We start from the raw sequence: 23,526 nt of genomic DNA, 5'->3' as shown, positions 1-23,526 counted from the left end.
TGTTAGAGGGAGTTAGGAGACATTTGTTTTGTACAGACATGATTTAGGACCGAATTTCCATTTCCAGCAGACAAACTATTCGGTTTGACAAATTCCACAAATTGTAATAAAGATTTGGAAAGTCACCCCCTTCCTTCACTTAACAATTAGAAATCATATAAGACTGGGACACGGAGGACTCAAAGCTTAACTCTCCTTCTATCCCAGAAGGGTTCCATGGGGACAGACATCAACTCTCTCACCAGTTAAAGCCCAGAAGACCTCCTTTTCTCTTTGATGGAGCCATGGTCAGGCAGAATACACATCACTTTAAAACCACCTCTCAGCTGGAAGTACGTAAGTTTTAGCGAGTCACAAAAAAATAGGGAAACTTACACACAGTTTCCTTGGCCACTTCCCCAACTGAGTGATCATGCACCCAGCACCATAAGCCAGAGGGTGCTCCCCGGTAAGGAGGGAAAAGGTGTGTTCACAGCCACTCAGTCAGAGAGAGTGACACAAGCCCTATTAGGAAATCCTTGGAGGACGAGGATATAAATCCCTGCCTGGACTGCTGAGTTTCCACTGAAGGTAAAAGTTGGGCCTGGCAGCCTTCCCCAGGCGAGAAGCAACAAAGTCAAAGAATGCAGGGCTGCAGGTAAGAGGATTTTGAGAGTGTGAGGGTATGAGAGCGAAGGAGAAACAGAGAGAGTGAGAGAATGAGAGAGAGAGGGAATGACAGAATGAGAGGGAGAGAGAGAGAGAAATCGGAGGCGTCAGGACCCTTGAGTTCCATTTCAGAATGGAGCCTCAAGCAGATTTCCTGATGTCTCTGGGTGCCTTCCTGGGTGACATTCCTCATCTCTTTGATCTTCACTTGTGTGAAGGTGACCTTGACCTTCTTGGGCTTCAGTTTCTCTGTCAAAAAAGGGCTGGATCAGAGGGTCTCTGAGGATCTTCCATGTTTCCAAGCAACAGGTAAAATTGGTGCAGAATCCAATAAAAGGAAATTCATAGTTGTAGACAGGTCACCTCGGGGGAGGCTGTGCCTACGAGGCTTACACTGAATTCAGAGGCTTTCTTCTTTGGAAGGTTGGGGAACTTTCTAGTAGGGCATGTTTCCTTTTTAAAAGTGGGTGTCACTCTTCTAACACTGGGGCTTTCAGAGCCGGCTGAACACCAGGACTCTGGGTTGTCTTGGAGGAGTAGCAAGCAGATAGTGGTGGTAAAGTGTGAGCTGTGAGGCTAAAGGGTCTGTGTTCGAGTTCTGACTTTGCCTCTTACTAGTTGTATGATGTCACACCTGTGTCCATAACATGACTGTCTTTAAACCATTCTGTACTCTAGTGAATAAGGAGTACAATTTGGATAGAGATCATCTATCCAGTGGCCAGCAGCTGGCCAGTAATCAATAGCCAGGAAGCATTAAGCTTACCTTTATCCCTTGCTTCATTCTCGTGAAATAATAAAACTAGGTACGATTTTTAAAATAAAGTTAATTTTTATCCCCAATTATAATGAAATACATTGCACAATTTACGTTTAGCCTCTCAGTGCCTCAGTTTCCCCATCTGTAAATAATGACCTTGGTGAGGAGGATCCCAAGGTAGTGGGAAGAGTAAATGAGTCTGAATCATGGGAAGCGCTTGGAGCAGCCTGGCACACCGTGTGTGCTGCTGAGATGTTGGCTCTCACTCTTTGGCATTATCTCCCTTGAATCCCACACCTTTGGAGGCCTTGGCTCCTCATGGAACCCCAGTGTCCTCAGAAGCTCCCAGGTCTGCCATTAGTGTGGTGTGGTCCAGGTCAAGCCTCGTCTCTGTCTGGGTTTCCTCTTCTATAAACAGACAGTTGAGTGACCTGACTTGTCAAGGCCCCGCCCCCCCCCCCCCCCCCAGCTGCTCAGGGCCTGCGATGGGATGCTGCTTCCTGCTCCTCAGCTCACCCCATCCCACCCAGTTCACCCTTGCCCTGGCCCATCTCTCTGAGCTCTGCCATCTCAGGGGGGGCAGTGGGTTCCATCCCACCGGTTCGGTGTGGTATTCCCACACACACAACTGACATCTCATTACAGTCACATCTCATTACAGTCTTGTCCATTTCCATTGCATTTTCCCACATTTTAGCTTCTTTGGTTACCCTAAGAGGCAAGCAGGAAACTTGGGTAGGGTCAGAGGAGCTGTGAGGATAGTCTCTGCTCCATTTATTTCCAGCTGCCAGGGAGCACCTCCCAAGTCCTGCCAGCAGGTGTCCCCTCAACCTCCTGGCTCCCACTGGACCTCACACCCCAGCTGTTGCACGGCAAACTACTGTGTGATTAAGACCCTCAGGCCCTGTTCCTCCTCCTCTGCTAGCCACGGACAGGCTAGCAGAGTCCGTGTCACATAAAAACGCAACTGACAAATGGCAGTTGTATGGGTTTAGGTTGCCTTTTTATGTTATCATCAGCTGCTTTCCTTATGGGGGTACATGGTCAAGACAGAGCCTTTGGCCAGTGCTTCTCAAACCTGAGGGTGTACCTGTACCCCTGGGGTTTAGTAAGCACAGACTGCTGGATCTACTCAGATTTCTGATTCAGTCCTTGTGTGCAGAATGTCTGAGGACTTGCATCTCTGAGCAGTTCCCCGGTGATGCTGATGCTCCAGGTCTGGGGACCACACTTTGAGAACCACTTCTTTAGGCAACAACAAGAAGTTTTACACCCAGTGCAAACTGACCAGGGAGTTGTTTCAGGACAACAACATTTTGAGGCCATTTTCAAAACAGCTCTCAGAGACCCACTGGATTTGACATGAGTACCAGAGGCCGGAGGTCTTAAATAGGAGAATTCTTTTAACGGATGGACACATAATCACAGCAGGAACAAGAGGTATCTTAGTGTCTGAATCTTGACCTCAGGCTCCTATCAATTTTGTTCTTCACTAATGAAGGAACATTGCTTAACATAGGAAGGGGGTGGCAAAGGGCAGCAAAAAGATGAAAGGAATATGGAAGCTTCTGTGGCCAGGTGATGGGCCAAACCCAGTGGCGTCACAAGGAAAATGATGATGGTGCTGTTAATACTCTAGCATCTCAGAGACCCTACTCCAGTGGTTCTCAGCCCTGGCCAAGTGTTAGAATCAGTTGGGGAGCTTTTAAAAATCTCTGTACCTGGGACCAATTACATCATTAACGTTGGGGGCTGGGACCCAGGCATTAGTAGTGTTTAAAGTTTTCTAGGGGTGTCTGATGGCTTAGTTGGTTAGGTATCTGACTTTGACTTAGGTCATGATCTTGTGGTCTGTGAATTCGAGCCCTGCTTTGGGTTCTGTGCTGATACTCAGAACCTGGAGCCTGCTTTGGATTCTGTGTCTCTCTCTTTCTTCACCTTCCTTGCTCACACACACTCTCTCTCTCTCTCTCAAAAATAAATAAACATTAAAAGAAAAATTTAAAACTTTTCAGGAATTCCAATGTATAACCAAGGCTGAGAGCCACTGCCCTATTCTGTCCCTTATACTCCTTACTGTCCCACCTCTATTAACTATTCAGGGACTAGCTCAACTTCAAACTCTGTGTTCTGAACCTGTAATTTATCTGATGAATCTCAGATTAATGGGCATTTGACTCACCAGTGGTGTGAATAGGAGAGAAGTCTGAGAATCTGTATTAACCTCCATCCAAACGTTTCTGAAACATACTTTGGTTAAGAACCTCTGTTTCATATTGAGCATAAATAGTTTCCTAAACATGAGGAGGCAGATGATTGTGATATTTGATTGCAGGGCCAAAAGAGCCCAATTTAGAACCTTGATATTATCTTGCTATGTGACTTAGACATGTACCTTAGTTTCTGGACATTAGTTTCACTCATCAGATGACAGGGATGGGTTAGGGAGCAGAGGTTCTTTGCTGTTGTTAAGGATCTCTGGAAAGTATTCATACCACCCACATTTGTCATGAAATGTCAAGGGGAAATTCAAGAATACGTGGACTTAATTGGGGATTTCAGGCTTGAGTATATTCACAGTCCAGGCAGTAAATCAACTCTGTGAGTCTGTGAGTGATACGGCTTGTGGCCAATTGGAATAAGGTTGTCCCTTGGGAAAGAAATTCAGTGAAAAGTAATACCAACATTCTGGCTGAATTATGCTTACTCACAAGCTGAATTGGCCCGGACCCTAGTTTGTGATTCACGGACTAGCTTTGACAACTTCTGACAATACGATCACATACACCCTGAGTTATGGCAAATCCTGGCCCCACCACTTTTATTTGTTTTTCCATAGAGGAGTAAGGAACTCTTCTTGCAAGCCTCCATGTCTTCATCTCTAAAACAAAAATAATAATATGTAGCTCATTACATGTTGGGGAAATTAAAAGAGCTTTGCCCACTGCTTGGCGTATATTGATGTTCAGTAAATGTTAGCTAGTATCACCATCTTCTATATCATCATCAGATTATGTGATTCTGACAGCAAAATTTCAGAAACCGCTCTGAAAGCCTGGAGTGATCAGGGCATGGGAATTTAATATAAGCTGTGCTCTCACTCCATGTAGACCTCTGCCTACTTTATTTAAGGATGAACCAATCTAAAGATCAATGCTTCTCAATCACCTAGAAATCTCGTTAATATGCCCGTAATTCTGATGCCTGAGTCTGAGGTGGGGCCTGCGATTTCACCTCTCTTCACAAGTGATGCTGCTGGTCATGGATGACACTTTGAATAGCAAGGCTTCAAAACATTTGGGACAAGGTTTTGTTACTTGGGAGCAAGGAAGAAGTGAAAGCAAAGCTGTGGATAGTTCCTGAATTTTCTAGAGCTAATATTCATCAGAATGTTTTTTTAAATGTCTGTGGTAAGCAGAATCCTAAGACGACCCCCACTGATCCAGGTCCTTGTATATCCCCTCCCCTGAATGAGGAGGGAATATAAGAATGTAATGATTAGGTTCACCTTGTACCACAAAGGTGAAAGAATTTTGCAGGTGTAATTTAAGACCCTGACTAGCTGACTTGAAGTTTATCAAAAGGAGTTTTCCTGGGTGTGCCTGATACAACCAGGTAGACTGTATAAAAAAAAAAAAAAAAAGTCTAGAGGTCAGAGTCAAGAGGTCAGACATACATGACGCAACATCCGATATTGTTCTATTGGCCTTGAGAAAACAAACTGTCATCTTGTGGAGGTGGCCATGAGGCCGGAAATGGTGGGTGGCCTCTAGCTGCTGAGAGTGGCCTTGGCTTACAACCGGCACGAAAGTGGGGATCCCAGTTGTACAATCAAAAGGAACTGACTCCTACCAAAAACCGCTTGGAACAGGACCCTGAGCTTTGATAGTCTGCTAGACCCTGAGCAGAGACTTTATCCAAGCTGAGACCAGACATCTGACCCACAGCAGTATGAGTAATGAATGGGTGTTATTTTAAGTCACCAAGTTCATGGTATCTCTACACAACAATAGAAAACAATTACAATTGTTTTCTTTGGTTGCTGTGCATATCATTCCAAGTTAGAGATAAACCTAAAACATCTCAGCAGCTTAGTACAACACAAGTTTCTTTTGCTCATGCTATCTCATTGTCATTGGTCAGCTGTGTGAGACTGTGGACGGCTCGCTGTAGCCACTTGAGGACATTTTCAAAAGAGAATTCATGAAGACCATCTGTTAGATTGTTTTGACATGAGTGCTGGGGTGGGAAATAGATGTTTCTCCTACTTAACAGAAGGAGAAAAGACATGCAGAGACAACTGAGTGGATCCATGGATGGAAGTAGATAGACCTCAGCCTCCTATCAGGATAACCTGATCATCCTATGTGGCCGCCGTCAATAAACAAGGGCTCAGAGAAAGAGTGCTGGAGGGTAGGCACCAGAAATGAAATGCTTAGTGATCCATATCCTTCCTACTTACTTTACATGGCTATAACCAGTCATGTGACTATGCCTAACTTCAAGTGTACAGAGAAGTGAAATTCTGTGTGTATCCAAAGTAGAAAAGTTCCAGATATTGGTCCGCGTGAGTCTGTCTACCACAGCATGTTGCTCAGGTTTGGAGGAAGCAGGATTTCAGACCGTCCAGCTTCATAGATCTCTTCTTGACAAGGCGGCTGGGCATCGCAGGGCTGAAAACAGCCAGAGGGGTTAGTGTGTGAATGGAATGCTTGACCCCAGCCACAGAGGACAGCAAAGGACTCCCTGGTGAGACTTTTTGGGTCTGTGGAAAACCCAGTAAGTCTGGGCTTTAGTGGGCTTTCTCATGGCAACGGATTTCCCCAGAGGGTATAGATAAAAATCATTTGAGTTTTTTTTTTAAATGTTTTATTTTTTTTTTGAGACAGAGAGAGACAAAGCGTGAGCAGGGGAGAGGCAGAGAGAGAGGGAGACACAGAATCCGAAGCAGGCTCCAGGTTCTGAGCTGTCAGCACAGAGCCTGACGCGGGGCTCGAACTCACAAACAGTGAGATCGTGACCTGAGCCGAAGTCGGATGCTTAGCCACCCAGGCACCCCAAAATCGTTTGAGTTTTTAATTGTTTGTTTTTGCTTGACTTTTCTCTGCTCTCATGGACATGCTGGACACAGGGCCAGGGAAAGCTGCTACCTTCTGTGACCCTCAGAGGACAAGCCATCCTGGCTGGGCACATTTTCCAGGGAGTGGAAGATGATCTTTCATTGCATAAAGAGAAAAACCCACCTTTTTTGACAACTTAATTTTGGAAGGAACTCTTTCTAAAATATATGTAGCATGGTGAAACTTTATACTCACTACAAATTGATGCTAAAAATTGTACCTTTAATCACTATTTTGATAAGAATCTCATTTGGTCTTGAGGCCCCTTTTCATTAGGAAAATGTCATCCCCATCTTGCTGGTTCACATTTGCCTCTCTTGGATTTATTCAGTCTCTTTTGGGTGGAGCTCAGGCTTTCAGAGTTTCTCACCTCCTAGCCAGGAAGGAGTCTGACAATAGGGAGGCCATGTCCTCAGGGCAGGATGGGAAGGGTGACAGTCCACACCTGATGGCCTGAAGACTTCACTGGTTTCCATGGAGATGTCTCTGGATGGGGTGGTCATGTAGTGTCCTGCTGAATCTACTGCTGAGTTCTGTGGCTGGGAAAACCCATGGTCTGATCTTGCAGCTGGGTCAGAGCCATGACAATGGCCAACTTGGGTCTACTGTGCGCCTCACTGGCTCCATAGGTTCTCTGTGTCTTGGCCATAGCCACGTTTCTCTCCTGGCTTAGACTGGCCACTTGTGCAGATTATACTCAGAATATTTAACAACCAGCAGAGATGAACGAACATCAACCAACTGGAATGGATGCTGTACTATTTGTTGCTGAACCAAGAGGATCTCAGGGGAGCCCCAGAAAAGCCATGGTAGTAGAGGGTGAAGAGCTCAGGGCTTAAGGATGTGGAATTTACCACCTGTTGGGGGTATGTTTCCACACTTGGCCACACTGCTCCTCATGGACTGAATATCTGGCAGTCTTGGCTTCAAGTCACCTCGTCTTTCATCATGTCAGTCCCATAGTAGTCCAGATCTCAGTTTACCTCCCATTCTCCACTGGAAGCACAGGGGAATATCTGGATCTCTTCTCCATCAGTGAAGAACTCAATCTAGCAGGGGACTAATGCTTGCATCCCTCTACCTGAACATGCCATGCCATTATTTCCCTTTTTCCTTAGCACCCCCACTTGGTCAGGATGCCTTGCTTTACCATGGTGGGGTTCCTCTGGAGACCCAATTTGAAAGCAGAACAAAAGTTTCTCTGCTCTCAGTTGCTCCCCCACCCCCATCCCTTCTACCGTGTGTCTCAGGAGCATGCCAATATGCCTCCTTGCTCTTGTGGTTTTCCTCCTTTCACCCTGGAGCCCCCAAAGCCTTTTCTTCTACTTCCCCTTCCTACCAGGAAGGAATATGTCACATCCACTTCCTTCCCTCCTTTCTGGGGAGGGTTTTGCTCTTCCCTTTTCTTTGGGCTATGGTGGCAGAAGAATTGGAGATAGCAAGGAGAGAATACAATGGAATGTGTCACCCTGACACTGTCAGTCAGGCATAGTGAGGTGGAGGGACCATTGATGTCTGCTCTTAAAGGTCCTTGATTGAAGTACTCTGGTTCTTGCAACTGTCTTCATATTTTTCTTTTCTTTTTTCCTGCATCTCTCTTAATGTTTTTCTGTCTCCTGTGTCATTGGGCCATCAGCTGTCACTCGCTTCTCTGTACATTTCTTCTACCAGTACAGTCCCTCTTTCTAATTTGCCACCTCGAATCTGCTTTTGATGAAGTGTTCTGGTCACATATTGCTGCGTAACAAAGTGCCCCAGAATTTAGCAGCTTATAACAAACATTTTATTATAATTCACATATTCTGCAGGTCATGAATTTGAGAGGGACTCAGCTAAGCAATTCTTCTACTCCATGTGATTTGATTGGGTTCAAACAGTGGTACTCAGCTAGTGAAAGGACTCTTCTGGAGAGTCTAAGAGGGCTTTACTCACATGGATGGTGTCTTTGAGGGGATTCCTATGAGGCCAGATATAGCTGGAACTGTCAACCATATTCCCTACATGTGGCCTCCTTTGCAAGGTGGTCTCAGAGTAGCTGGACAGTTTACATGGTGGCTGACTTTCCCCAGAGTAAGCATCCCAAGGAAACTAGGTGGAAGCATTCACCCAGCATTATTTCGTTGGTTAGACACAAGTCCCAGGCTGGCCCCATTCAATGGAGGGGAGTTGGACTCCAAGTTGTGATGGCAGAGTGCACAATCACATCATAGAAGACCACGTAAGATGGGAGATACTGTTGTGGCCATCTTTAGAGAATATAATTGCCACTCTGAGAAGTGATAATACTCTATACGCAACCAGAAAGAGGTTCAGTGAGAGAGGTGAAAAGCTCCTTTTGTGAGTAAAATATACATGCCTTTGTGCCAGGATCATATTGCTCTCTTTCAGCTGTTCAGATCATTTTGTCCTTGTTTCCTCTACCCACCTTATTTCAGATGAATAAGTTCTCTGAATGACTGTGTGGTGTTTATTACATACACTCAGATTACAAGAGGTTGAAAGCCACATTCGGCTTAAAGGGTTTGCTTCCTGTCCCATGCCAACACACAACAAACATTACCCAGTGAGTAGCCCAGTGGAGCTAGAACTCCCATCCTCAGGAGAACTCAGAGGTCTTGAATCCTGGCTCTGCTGTTTTCTGGCTTTGGGACTTCTGCAAGTGAATTGATGAGATTTGGTGGTTATCTGACTAAGGCCCCTTACTTCCTGCTTTAGAAACTGGAGCTGTGCCCACGGCTGGAGCCTAAGTGCAAATCCACACTGACTTTGAATCCTAGGGTTTTACAGCTGAAAGAGACCTGGGAGCTTTCAGCAGCTCAGTCCTTGTATTTATTTTAGAGATGAAGAAACTGTGACCCAGATTGGGTAAATCTCTTAGTGGCTTGCCTAAGATCACATAGCTAGTTAATGGTAGAGTGAATCCAGCTTCCAGAAATCCAGCTTCAATCTCCTGCTCTAATGTGCTTAAAGACTTTACCGCTAAGATGTCGGTCTGAATGAAAGCATCAGAATTCTGTGGTAGGCTTTCAATGTGTGTGTGTGCATGTACTTACAATTGTGTGTTTACATGTTAAACACATTTCTTTTTTTAAAGTTTATTTATTTAATTTTGAGTGAGGGAGAGAGGAAAAGAGAGAGCATGCATGCACGCACAAGCGCTGGAGGGGCAGAGAGAGAGAGAGAGAGAGAATCCCAGTCTTTGTGCTGTCAGCGCAGAGCCCAACTCAAGGCTCAATCACACAACCGGGAGATCACAACCGGAGCTGATATCAAGAGTCAGACACTTAACTGACTGAGACACCCAGGTGCCCCAAACATTATTCTATAATATGGATTTAGGCATCAGGTTTATTGATTCCATTAGGTAAAGTTGAACACCATTCTAATGTAGCAACTGGTATTAGGTAAGTTATTGACTATGGTACCAGAAAGTTCTCAGGCTGTGAGAGGGACCCTTAGCAGGAGTTAGTAAGAATGCAGGTGGTGGAAACTCTGACTTCTAACTCAATTCTGCCAGTTGTGTGCTCTTGATAAAGTTACTCACCTCCTGAGTTTTTGGGTCTGCTTCTGTAAAGTGCTGATGAGAGCCACCACATTTTAAGTGATTTGTCTTTGCCAGCTCTGTGTTGACCTCTTTACATATCACATGGAATCTGACCCTTCTGTGCCACATGCTAGGCTACAGCCATTTTACAGATTAGCAGACTGAATCTCTCAGAGGCAGTATGATCCCCACACCCCCCAGTCCCCGCCCCGCCACGGGCCCTAAACCATCCTGCTGGCACACAAGGAAGGCAGGACTCACATTTGCTTTGTCAGACTCTCAAGTCCATGTGCTTTCCACAGTTCTTTCCCGTAGAGACTCCCTAACTCTCAGAACTACTGTGCCATGTTGATGGACTTCTTCTGAGCTTCCTTCTAGGATGGACTCTGACCAATGAGTGGAGCTTAGGGGAAGGCAAATTTACATTTGAAATGACAGAGGTTTCTGTTTTTGTTTTTTTTTTTTTAATGTTTATTTACTTTGAGAGAGAGGGAGAGAGAAGTCCCAAGCAGACTCGGTGCCCTCAGTGTAGAGCCAGATGTGGGGTTCAATCCCATAAACTGCTAGATCATGACCTGAACTGAAATCAACAGTCAGATGCTTAACCAACTGAGCCACCCATATGCCCCTAAATGACAGAAGTTTCTGATCATGTGTATATTCCAAGACTGGAAGTGTCCATCTAATGAGGGGTAAAGTTGGCAATCTATGGAGGATGCTGGGTTTGGAAAGACTGTTTGGATGGGCTGCTGAGCTTTATGGCTTCTAGAGCCCCCTCTAGCTCCAGGTTCTGGTGCTTCTATAGAGCAGAGGATGAATACCAAGGCTAAGGATTGTGTTGACTCAGGATTACATTCCACTTTATCATTCCATTAGCTCTGTGGCCTTGGGTAAGTTACTTAATGTATCTGAGTCTATTTCCATTGCTTCATGTTTATAATGGGGATGATACACTCTACCAGACTCACGAGTTTAGTTAGCCCTCTGGAATTGTTCAGAGCAGAAAATTCCTCTCACACAAATATCAGGTTGGGAGAATGTGAAGCCTGGTGGATTCATACTGTGGGTGCTGAGGGCCTCATGGATGGAGCTTCCACCCCACATCAGTCATATTCTAGGAGGATGGCAATTATTCTGAGCTAGAGGGGTGGGTCTTGTCAGGGGCTAGCCTGTAAGAGGGCCTGATGCAGGAAGAAGGTGAAGGAAGTGTCTTGGTTGATGGTCCAGCTTGCTGGGGGCTCTGAATGACTCAGGCTTACTGGGAATGCAAAGTGTGAACAGAGGATTCAAATGAGTGGGGAGATGAGTTGGGTTGATTTGTCAAACCTCTTTGCCAATGGTTCCTGGTTGGGGCAGTTGACCGAGCTCAAAAGGTTTGATGAAAAAAGAGTGGTTTCAGAAAGTAAAACATAAAGAAGGCATGTAGCCCTTGGTGGAGCCAACTCTTAGCTTCTCTAAGTTTTCCCTTTGAGATTCAGCCCATCATGGCCCAAAGATGGGTCTTCCTGTGCCATGGCTTCCAGTAAGCATTTCCATCTCCCCAGACCCCACTGGAGTCAAGGACATTGAGGTGCTCTCATTCTGACATGGCCATGCAGACCAGAAATTGTCCCACCATGCTGCACTGAGTTCTCTGAATTCTGGGGTTGGGTGGGGGGAGTGTGGTGTGGTGGGGAAACTAGTTTCTCTCCTTTCTGTAGACAACCCATCAAGGGTTCTGCTTTAAGCCAGTATACTAAAAAAACAAAAAAAAGGCTGCCTCAAAATTGATCATGTATTTCTCTGCATCTGAAACTAAAGAATCTTCTTATTCCCTAAGCTCTTAACATCCTGTGCTTTCCAGAGACTTAGTTCAAAATACTTCTTATTTTGCTTCGGCTTTAAATTTTAAAAATTTCCAAGCTTAACATTGATGCAAATATTTATTTTCCTTTGGGTGTCAAAAGGTTTCATACCACATGCCTGCAACAACATGTGTCAGTTTTTAGGAATTTACTTTAAACTGGAGGTGGCTAAATAGTATGAGTAGGGCCTGATAACTCTTTGACTTCATTAATATTCAAGATCTGTCATCTTTGTTTTGCTTTTTTGGGTGACTGTACTGCCTGACTCAGAGATGGGCAGCTGCCTAAAATCTTTCCGGAACAAGGTGAAGATAGAAATAAAGTTTAATCTTTTCAGTGAATTAAGAGCTATATTAAAATATACTAGAGGGTAACATGTTTAATCCTTTTAAATGCCTGAAGATTGATCTCTGGAGCTATCATTTATTTGCTTATTTGTTCACAATCTGCTAAAACATGTGTTCCTATATGCATTCTAAAGTATTTAGGGGTGAAGTTTGAGATGTCTGTAATTTTCCAGTGTTCAGGGGAACAATATGTATATGTGTATGTATATGTGTAAGTATATGTGTATGTATGTGTATATGCATGTGTATACACATATGTGTATATATGTATATGTATACATATGTGTATACATGTGTATATATGTACACATGCGTGTATATATGTGTATATTATATGTATATATGTGTGTGCATATGTGTGTATATGTATATATGTGTATATATGTATGTATGTGTGTATGTGTATATGTGTGTGTATGTATATATGTATATATATATGTATGTATATACATGCTTATATATGTATATATACACACACATATATGTGTGTGTATATATAGGGAAGGAGACAGAGAGAGAATGAGAATAAAGCAAAATGTTAATAATTGGTGAGTCTCGTGAAATACATACTGGTGTTATGCCATCCTCACTTTTTTAGTCTGTTGGGATTTTCAAAATTAAATTAAAAGGTGAAGCAAACAGCTACATACTCTTAGGCTATGTGTACCATCCATGAGCAGGAGGCTGACACCAGGGATCAAAGGCGGTAAGCAGGGTGCTAGGCTCAGTGCCGGGCCACCAGCTCTTTCCACCGTACTGTGTTCTTTCTCCTTCCTTGAACTCTCCACAAATTGTTGGTCATTTTCTTATTCCTGGCCCTGCTTTCCATCTTATTCTTCGGTTTTCGTACACTGGATGTAGTGAAACATAGTTGTGTGGAAAAAAAAATTGTCATTCAAATTCTTGGAATCAGTTGCCTTTAAAATTTCTTTCTTCCAATAAGAAGGTCAACTCGGATTCAAGAAATGTCAAATTGTCTGTAATTTAAAGACACGTTGAAAGAAAGTAGGGCAGGAGAGGAATGTTTTGCTGCACACCTCTGCAGAACAAATTCTTTTTCCTTTAGGCCTGCCAAAGAATTACTATTTCCCACGCTAGGGCAATTTTGGTTCCAGCCTTTTCCCTAGGTTTTGATTATTAAAAATGATCACTACTGCATGTTTGTGGTTTAGTTGTCTGAAGCCACTTCCTGAAGAGGTCACAATGAAGCAGTTGTTTTTTGCCAAAGTCTTCAGAGGGAAACCAAGGCAATTAATTCCTTTGGCTGAGAGGGCCCTGGAAGGGGGGTGGGTGGGTGAGAGGGGATGGGGAGTACAACATTTTAGGGTTTCATGCCACTGGAACAGGGTCCTTGTTGAAATGTCTCTACTTCTCATCCTGACCAGACATGCGATTTTGAGAAGAAGGTTAATGTCCAAATCGCTTTCAACATGTGAAAAAGAAAGTGAAAGGACTAGATTTCCCTAAGACCCTTCCAGCTCTGTAGCTCTGTGAAGCCTCAGCTGATAACTCCCCCTGGATGGACACAGTCTGACTCTTTGGTGTCAAAGTAATTTTAAACATGGTTACAAACCACATAACTCAAGGCTAAGCCTGCACCTGTGTCCTGGGAGGTGCTCTCATCCAAAGGGAGGCTGCTCAGCTCCTCCTGCCTTTGAGTTGAATTACTTCTATTTTTTTTAAGTTTATTTATTTATTTTGAGAGGGTGCGTGAATGCACAAATGGGGAAGAGGCAGAGAGAGGGAGAAAGAGAATCCCAAGCAGGCTCCATGTTCAGAACGGAGCCCGCTATGGGGCTCGATCTCACAAACTGTGAGATTGTGACCTGAGCTAAAATCAAAAGCTGGATACTTAACCCACTGAGCCCCAGGAACCCCATAAAATAAGTTTTTTCTTTTAAGTAAATTCTACACCTAGCATGGGGTTTAGACTCATAACTCTAAGAGCAAGAGTTTTTGCTTTACTGACTGAGCCAGCGAGGAAGCTGAGTCAAAGTGACTTCTTAAAGAGTCAGTCAGCAGAAACTGTTTGAAACAGTTGAGTATCAGAAAGAGGACCAGTGAGAACACAACACCTGACCTGTCAGGGCTCCTTCCCCTGGTGTTCTTTTTATAAAGTTTGAGAAGTTTGCATATTGAGATTCAGTTTGCCTATGTATGGCAGGAAGCCCAAACATATTAAAAAAAAAAAAGGTAGTCTAGGGTGGGAGCCCCATGAAACCACTGAAGGACTCATGTTCCTGTCTTATCCCAGCACTGTCTGCAAGTGGTCTGCACCTTGTGACCCAATATGGTGGCTGTAATCCACCCACCATATCCATACTGAGCTAGCAGGAAGGAAGACCAGTGGAGACTTTTAAGTCTTTTGAGGAGGCTTTTAAGTCGACTTCCCAGGAGGAGCATACATTTCCACCTACATTCATTGACCCAAATTCTGTCACTAGGCCACTCCTAATTGCAAGGGAGGATGGGAAATATAGACTTTGTGTGGGATAGCAATGTGTCACACTAAGAGTCAGGGGTTCTATAATTGGCAAAGCAGGGAGGACAGATCTTAGAGGAGGAAACTAGCAGCATCTGTCATAAATACTATATTTTTGAAGAGTAAGTGCTTTGGAATCAGTAGTCTTGGGTTTAAACTTCAATTCCTGCTTACTTGTTGTGAGATATTGGTCAAGCTATATAACCTCCTTCATCTCTTGTATTATATGATCTGTCAAATTGGCATCATGAGATTCACATCATGGGGGTAAAATGGCAAAACTTATTTTCTCAGTGTTTAGCTCAGTAGCTCACTATTGTATCAGTCCCCGTGTCACCATCTTTGACTTCATCCACTTACTTGGATATGTGGTATTGGTTATACATGTGTATTTGACTCCCTCTTTTTTCAAAGCCTCTCTAGAGAACGAGTGAATCTGGCTGGGACCAGTACAGCTGGGGATGCGAGAAGCTAATGTGTGTGCAAAGAGGGCAAAGCAACTTGGTCAACGTTGTTGTGACTCTTATGCTAATCAAGTTGCCTGGTTAACCTGAGGCTGGGGTTAGTGGTTAAAGTCACGGGAAATATTTGTGTTTCAGAAACAGGTGAAAGATAGGACCACGCAGAAGCAGGAAGAGCTTAGGGGAAACAGCCCTGGGGTAGACACACAGCTAAGGGGAAGATCTCAGGTCATTTCACTGCCCATTCCAGTTCCTCATCACTCAAGGGGGAGTTCAGACTGCAACTCTGAACCCGTGCCTTCGGATGAGGGACGGTTACTAGCATGCAAGGGTACTTCCTCAGTTTGCCAATCCTGCCCTGGCCACTTAAGGTCCATCTGGGTTTACTGTGAGACATTCAGAATGGTATCTGTTCCAGGGTCAGGGAACAAGTTAAACTTTAAGGAAATGGGGAAGGGGTGGTGATAGGGAATTTTTTTTTTTTTTCCTGGATTCACTCATCACTCCCAATTTCCTGCTAGGCTTTTGAGCATAAATAATCTCCAGTACTCTCTGGGACTGGGTATTTTATAGGCCTTGAGGGCTGTGAATTAGACCATGCCTTGGTTCTCAAGACTGTCCCCACCCAGGGGAGCCAAAAAGACACGGTTGTGGCAGACGTCATCATTGCTCCCAGGTATTTCCATTTCCAGTGTAACTTGAGGCTCCTCCCACTAGAGGTGGAAGTAATCTCCCCGCCCCAGTGATGGCAGCTTTGGCCACATGACTTGCTTTGGCCAATGGAATGTGGGCAGACCAGCAGTAAGCTAGTTCTGAGCAAGGCTTTGAGCGCTCTTGCCACATTGCGTCCTTTTTTTGCCATCACAGAAGATCATCTCCCAGGAGGTTGTAGGTCCAAGGAAGATGAGAGACACATGGAGGAGACTTAAATCCCACCCGAAGCATGGAGTCAAGCCTAACAGCCCGATCTAGGTCAGCCAACCCCTATCTGATTCACGGACTGTGAGATAGAATCGCTTTACACCATTGGCGTGATCGCCATGGCGCTTGTTTTATGCATTTCAGTCTTGAGATGGATTGTTGGTAGTATGGTTGTGGCAATGGTTGCCTAATACAACAGATCATTACGCTATGGTGTGAAAGGGACTGCAGGGAAATATGGAGACATCTGGTGCTCCAGTCTTGGGGAAGTATGTGGGGAGGAGTACTTTATGAACTTGTGTAAGCTATTCACTATTTGTAACTTATTTTGCTTTTCCTCCTGGGATGCTCTAGACCAGAGAGTTAGCGGTACATAGCATCCATCAGGTACGTCAGAATTGTATGTAAAATAAAAGCTAATCCATAGAGACAGAAGGAAGAGTTCTCCAACAAGTAAAATATAAAGACCTTTTGGCTTCTAGTGATTAAGCCACTCATTCATTCAACAAGTAGAACTTAAGGATATAGTTGTAAATAGGATCTTTGAGTACATGAGCTTGCATTCTATAGGGAGGGAACGTGGTTGATGATGAATGCCACAGACAGCAATAGAGCAGGAAAGGAAAATGTGCAGCATTCACAGAAGGGTGGTGCAGCTTTACACGGGAAGGTCAGGGAAGACCTCACTAAAATGATTTTGAGTAAAGACCTGAAGGTTGGAGAGAGCCTAGGCAGTGGCCACAACCAAGGAAAGAGCATCTCGGTTTGCAGCAGGGAGCACTAGGGCACACTTCAGGAGAGAGAAACACTTAAGATATGGAACACCTCTTCCAAGGCACCTTGTTAGTGCTCTGGGGAGTTGATGTTAGGTATGCTCAGTGAATATAGCTTTTGAGGAGAAAATCCAAAACTTTTGTGTTTTCTTGGTTATAAAGTCTGGGCAAAAAGATTTCCATCTTCAGGTGAAGCCTCCAGAGCCTCCTGCTGGGACCATCGTCAAGGTGTTCTCTCTCTGGGTGTGTGTGTGGCTCCTGGTGACCCCTCTGTCTCCACCTACAGATTAGGGGGTGCTGAACCTGAGATCACCTCCCGTGTCCTTCAGAAGTTGCTGGAAACAATGTTTGTCTTGTACGTGTTGATAATCGGCGTTTATTCCTTCACCGTTCAGCCTGAGGAACACACAGGTGAGAAATGAATCTTTCAGCTGGAAAGGGCTTGCCTGAAGCTTCTCTGGGGGAAAGCAGTTGTTTATCTAGTGAAGTCTATTGTTTTCAAAAGGCAAGTTGTGACAGATGCTTCCTCCTGCCCATCTCCTCTGTTGCACTGTGCTTGCTCTGGGCATAGGTCATTCCTGCCAAAGAGCGAGCCAAGAAGGTGGTGTATTTGCCCTCAGGAAAAGGTGCCTTTGGATTTTAACCACATGTCCTGTCACAACTAAGCTCTTTTTGTATCTGAACTCAGCCAAAATCCACTTTTATTTTTTAATTTTATTTATTTTTAATTTTTTAATGTTTATTTATTTTTGAGAGACAGAGAGAGACAGAGCATGAGCAGGGAAGGGGCAGAGAGAGAGACACACACAGAATCTGAAGCAGGCTCCAGGCTCTGAGCTGTCAGCACAGAGCCCGACACGGGGCTCGAACCCACAAACTGTGAGATCATGACCTGAGCCAAAGTTGGATGCTTAACCAATTGAGCCACCCAGGCTCCCCCCAAATCTACTTTTAATGATAAGGAGTCAACAAGTGAAAAATATGACCCAACTTTTTAATCATTTTTTCATCTCCATGTGAACCAGATTGAATTTTCCCCACAAAATGTAAATTGGAATTGACAGTAACCCAAAAGTTGTTTTTGGGAGTTTTGAAGTCATTATAACAGGAGGGTTTAATGGGGCCTCCGGGGTGCAGGCCACTTGTTAGGGGCACGCGGCTTCTTCAGAGCTGCCCATCCAAGGAGGTTTTGGATCCAAAGCCTGACTATGATCTCTCTGTCCTTCAGCGGCTGCAGGAAACTGCCAGTTTCTTGGCAAGCATTTCAAAACTGACTTCAAAGTGGAAGGGGAGCCGGTGGTCCTGAAGTGCCCCCAGGTGCAGTATTGGTTGTGGGAGTCTGTCAGCCCCCACGTCAACGTGACATGGCATAAAGATGATTCTGCTAGAACGATTCCAGGGGAAGAAGAGACACGAATGTGGGTCCAGGATGGTGCTCTCTGGATCTTGCCAGCCTTGCAAGGGGACTCTGGCACCTACCTCTGCACTGTCAGGTGAGGCCCCCCAGGACTAGGGTACGGAGTGGAGCTCCTTCCAGAATGGACTTTTGCATGGTTCTTCGGTGTTGACCTGGATTTCAAAATGAGAATCTGCCTTTTGTCCTCTTCACTGTTCCTGAAATACCTCTACCCGAGAGCTTTCCCCAGATACCCTCATGGCTCTTTCTCTCCATTTAAGTCTTTGCTCAAATGTCACCACTTTAGAGAGGGCTCCCCCAGCCACTTTACCTAAAACAACATTCCTGACACTCTCTCTTTTTACCGTGCTGGTAGTTTTCCTACCTGACACACGTGTGTTCACATATTTAATGTTTGCCTACGCTGTAAGAATGTAAACCCCAGGAGGACTGGGACTTGGGCCGTTTTGTTCATGCCTGCATCCGCATGGACAAAAGAAATTGATATAGAAACTGGATGGGACTGTAGGAATGAATTAATCCAATTGCTTATTGTACGTGTGAGGGGACCAAGCTCACTTATGAGGTGCTCCTAGGTGGTGGGTGTGGAGCTGAAACTGGAACCCAAATCTCCTGATGTGGGGTCTACCCCCCTCCCTCTTTGTCCTGTTGCTTTTTTTAAAAGTCGTGGTAACATATGCATAGCATAAAAGTTATTATCTTATCCCTTTTTGAGGGTACACTTCCGTGCGTTAAGCACATTCACATTGTTATGCGACCATCAGCATCCTTCATCTTCAGAATTCTTCATCGTCCTACACTGAAACTCTGAGCCCATTAAACACGAATTCCTCATTCTTCCCTCCAGCTCCTGGCAACCCCCATCTTACTTTTTGTCTCTATGAGTTTGATTGCTCTAAATACCTCATATGAGTGGAGTCCTACAGCGTTTGTCCTTTTGTGACTGGCTTATCTCACTCAGCACAGTGTCTTCAAGGTTCATCCATACTGCAGTGTGTATTAGACTTTCATTCCTTTTCAACATTATTCAATGGAATAATATTCCATTGCATAAATATACCATATTTTGGTAATTATGGTGCTTCTGCCTTTAGGCTGTTGTGAGTGATGCTGGTCTGAACATAGGTGTACAAAGATCTGTTGGAGTAGGGTGTCTGGGTGGCTCAGTCGGTTAAGCATCCGACTTCGGCTCAGGTCATGATCTCATAGTCTTCGAGCCCCATGTCGGGCTCTGTGCTGACAGCTCAGAGCCTGGAGCCTGCTTTGGATTCTGTGTCTCCCTTTCTCTCTGCCGCTCCCCTGCTCATGCTCTCTCTGTCTCAAAAAAAAAAAAAAAAAATCTGTTGGAGTCCCTGCTTTGAATTCTTTTGGGTATATACCCAGGAGAGAATTGGTGGATCATATGGTAATTCTATGTTTAATAAATTTTTGAGAAACCATCACATTGTTTGCCACAGTGCCTCCTCCATTTTACATTCCCACCAGCAATGTACACGGCTTCCAGTTTCTCCTCATCTTCACTAGCACTTATTATTTTCTGGGGTTTGTTTGTTTGTTTGTTTGTTTTGGAAAGGAATAATAGCCATCCTACTGGGTGTGAAGTGTTATATTATTGGGCTTTCGATTTGCATTTCCCTAATGATTAGTTATGCTAAGCATATACCCATGTCCTTTATTGGCCAAATGTCTGTTCAAGTCCTTTGCCTAGTTTTAATTTTCAAAGTTTTTTGTTGTCTTATTTTTAATTTCCTTTAAAAATGGAAAAATAATTAAAATGCAGTGTTATATTAGTTTCAGGTGTAGAGTATTCAGCAGTTCTGTACATTTCTCAGTGCTCAGCACTATAAGTGTACTTTTAATCACCTTCACCTATTTCATCCATTCCCCCCCACCTACCTCCCCTCTGACAATCACCAGTTTGTTCTCTGTGTTTAAGAGTCTTGTTTGTTTCTTTTGTTGTTGTTGTTCATTTGTTTCTTAAATTCCACTTATGAGTGAAATTATATGGTATCTATCTTCCTCTGTCTGATTTATCTCACTTAGCATCATGCCATCCAGATCCATCTATGTTGTTGCAAATGGCAAGATTACATTCTTTTTTTGTGGCTGAGTCATAGTCCAGTGTGTCAATGAATCATCCTGTCAATGAATCCTGCCTAGGAAATAGACAATCTCTTACTTCCATAGCAGGGAAATGTGGATGCTTGATTTTACAATAGCTATCAATGCATGGTTTTTCTTTCCTTTTAGTGTAAAAGAATTCTAATGTTTTCCTAAGGAGCACTACTAGGAAAACTTAACAGTGCATTAGAAAAAGAACGGAATTGGGTTAGAATAGTATGGGTGTGAATCCTAGCTTTCTCGTTTTCTAGCTGGTAGGATGTTGGTCTTATTACTTGGCATTTATGGGTTTCAGTTTTCTCCTCTGTAAAGAGAGTTGTTGGGAGAGTTCTATGAAATCACAGCATGTGAAGCACCTAGTTATAGGGAGCACTGTAGAAGACGGTCAATATATACACGAAAGTGCCTTTTCTTTCCTGAAGGCAATGCTTATAGACTCTTGTAGTGATACTATGCAAAAATCAGGGAGATGTCAGCTGAGTGATGTTTGTCTTTTAAAGTTTGTTTTTATGGTTGTTTTAAAAAATTATACCTCATACTCATTTTATTTTCTATTCTTGTAGAAAAAAAGATCTGAGGGGCGCCTGGGTGGCTCAGTCGGTTGAGCGTCCGACTTCAGCTCAGGTCACGATCTCACGGTCCATGAGTTCGAGCCCCGCGTCGGGCTCTGGGCTGATGGCTCAGAACCTGGAGCCTGCTTCTGATTCTGTGTCTCCCTCTCTCTCTCTGCCCCTCCCCTGTTCATGCTCTGTCTCTCTCTGTCTCAAAAATAAATAAACGTTAAAAAAAAAATTAAAAAAAGAAAAAAAGATCTGAGATTGAGAGGGGCGGTAGAAATCTCAGTGTGGGTCAAAGTTTCGTAGCATGTGAGAGAGTCTACCTGGCTGATCTCTAGAACTGTCTTCCAGCTCTAAGATTGGGCTCCCAATGGATTGAGAATCACCGGCAGTTGCCATAATACCCTTTGGATTTATAGTCACAGGTCATGAAACAGCCCTGTTACTGTGATTTTTATAATCTTCTGATCCAGAACCCACAAGACCTTTCTGTCAACCAGGGTGGGCAAGTCAGTGGCTTAAAACCACAAATGCTTATTTATCACACATGTAACAAGCCAACAAACCCATGTTGGGTTCAGAGACAATTGAGAACCCAGACTGAGGGGGCAGTCACTATCTCAAATGTTGGCTGCCATACCAGAAGGAGATTGCTATTAAAACTTTGGTGCAAGGACACCTGGGTGGCTCGGTTGGCATCCAACTTTGACTCAGGTCATGATCTCGTGGTTTGTGAGTTCGAGCCCCACATTGGGCAGCTCAGAGCCTGGAGCCTGCTTTGGATTCTGTGTCTCAAACTCTTTCTCTGCCCCTTCGCAACTTGTGCTCTGTCCTGTCTCTCTCAAAAATAAATAAACATAAAAAAAAACACAAAACTTTGGTGTAGAAGTGACACACGTATATCTCATTGACTAGAAAGAGTCACATAACTGCACCCACCCACAGTGGGGCCATGACATGTTAATTCCACTGTATGCTCAGGATGGGGGAATTGGACACATTTGGTGAACAACACTAATGACCACCACCCCTTTGCTGTGGGGATGTAACACCACGTGGAGAATGTGAGTGTTGATCAAATCATTCCGCACCCATCTTTCTTTTGCGTCATTTTCACGGAGTGTCTTGCCCAAGGGGAATTACCAGATCAAAAATGTGAACAGATTTGTAACTTTCAATATGCGTAGTAAGTTTGGTTTCCACAGATCCTGCCCTAATTTATGGGTTTTCCCAAAGCCTTACCAGGCTTCTAACCTTGGTTTGACCTCTTAGTTGTTGTACAGCCTTAGGAAATTACTTAATTTCTGTATACCTAATTTTCCTCATCTAAAAATGATATAATAATAATTTCTGCCTCATAGGGTTGGAGAATAGATAATATATAGAGAGCACCCAACACAGGGCCTGGCATGTATCTCCTCCAGGTGCTGGGATGACTCTTTTCAGGTGTACACCCTTCTTTAGACTTGTCCTCGTTTACATTTCTTTTTTCTTATTCAAAAAAATTTTTTTAATGTTTATTTATTTTTGAGAGAGAGAGAATGTGGGAGCAGGGGAGGAGCAGAGAGAGAGGGAGACACAGAATCTGAAGCAGGCTCCAGGCTTTGAGCTGTCAGCACAGAGCCCGACGCAGGGCTTGAACTCACAGACCATGAGATCATGACCTGAGCTCAAGTCAGTTGCTCAACGGACTGAGCCACCCAGGTGCCCCTCCTCATTTACATTTCTTACAATGAGATTATATATTTTTCAAGATGATAGTTAACTTCCTGAATTTCTTTGTGCCTAAAATGTTTGTTCATTCTTTTCCTTTTTTAAACCAGACATGAAATATAATACAGATATTGGCTCTACATATTTGAATTAATTCTTTTTACTTTCAGGTAGCAAGATTTTATTTAAAAAAAAAATTTTTTTAACGTTTATTTATTTTTGAGACAGAGAGAGACACAGCATAAACGGGGGAGGGGCAGAGAGAGAGGGAGACACAGAATCGGAAGCAGGCTCCAGGCTCTGAGCCATCAGCCCAGAGCCCGACGCGGGGCTCGAACTCATGGACCGTGAGATCGTGACCTGAGCTGAAGTCGGACGCTTAACCGACTGAGCCACCTAGGCGCCCCTCAGGTAGCAAGATTTTACACTTACTTCTTTCACATACATTTTTTACATTTTGTTCCTTCTTCAGATATAGATTGTTTTTTCTTCTGCTGTACAGGTTCCCTCCCCCTGGCTCTTCCTTATACAGCACACATTTTCATGGTCTCTGTTGGTGTTGTTTCTTAGATAGCCAGGGGCTTAGCTGAGGCCATTGTATTTTCATGTTTTTCTATTTTTTCCTATGTTTCTATCAGTGTTTTGCCTCTGCCATTTCCCCAGCTCTAGGGTCTTGATAGAATTATGATAGTGAGATTAGAGTTAGGCCAACCAAAAAACAAACAAACAAAACCAAAAGAACACACACACACACACACACACACACACACACACACACCACCCAAATTAAAAACAAAACAAACTTGCCAAGTTCATTT

At 44.0% G+C, this 23,526-nt stretch overlaps 1 protein-coding gene across 2 annotated transcripts in view; it reads left to right on the top strand.

Moving 5' to 3' along the window:
• Positions 1-422: 422 nt before the first annotated feature.
• The window catches only part of IL1R2 (interleukin 1 receptor type 2), a 34,823-nt gene continuing 11,719 nt past the window's right edge, over positions 423-23,526 (top strand). The window contains exons 1-3 of one of the 2 annotated variants that reach the window (XM_030310373.1): positions 423-637; positions 17,187-17,311; positions 18,129-18,393. In XM_030310373.1, the coding sequence (XP_030166233.1) occupies positions 624-637; positions 17,187-17,311; positions 18,129-18,393 (404 nt within the window). In that variant the 5' untranslated portion in view covers positions 423-623. Of the gene's footprint in view, positions 638-17,186; positions 17,312-18,128; positions 18,394-23,526 lie in introns of those variants that run through there. The other variant, XM_030310374.1, reaches the window with a different exon arrangement.

The sequence above is a fragment of the Lynx canadensis genome, chromosome A3 (genome assembly GCF_007474595.2).
Source record: "Lynx canadensis isolate LIC74 chromosome A3, mLynCan4.pri.v2, whole genome shotgun sequence".
Lineage (NCBI taxonomy): Eukaryota > Metazoa > Chordata > Mammalia > Carnivora > Felidae > Lynx > Lynx canadensis.
Note: the sequence above shows the minus strand (reverse complement) of the source record. Positions and strands in the feature narration are given on the sequence as shown.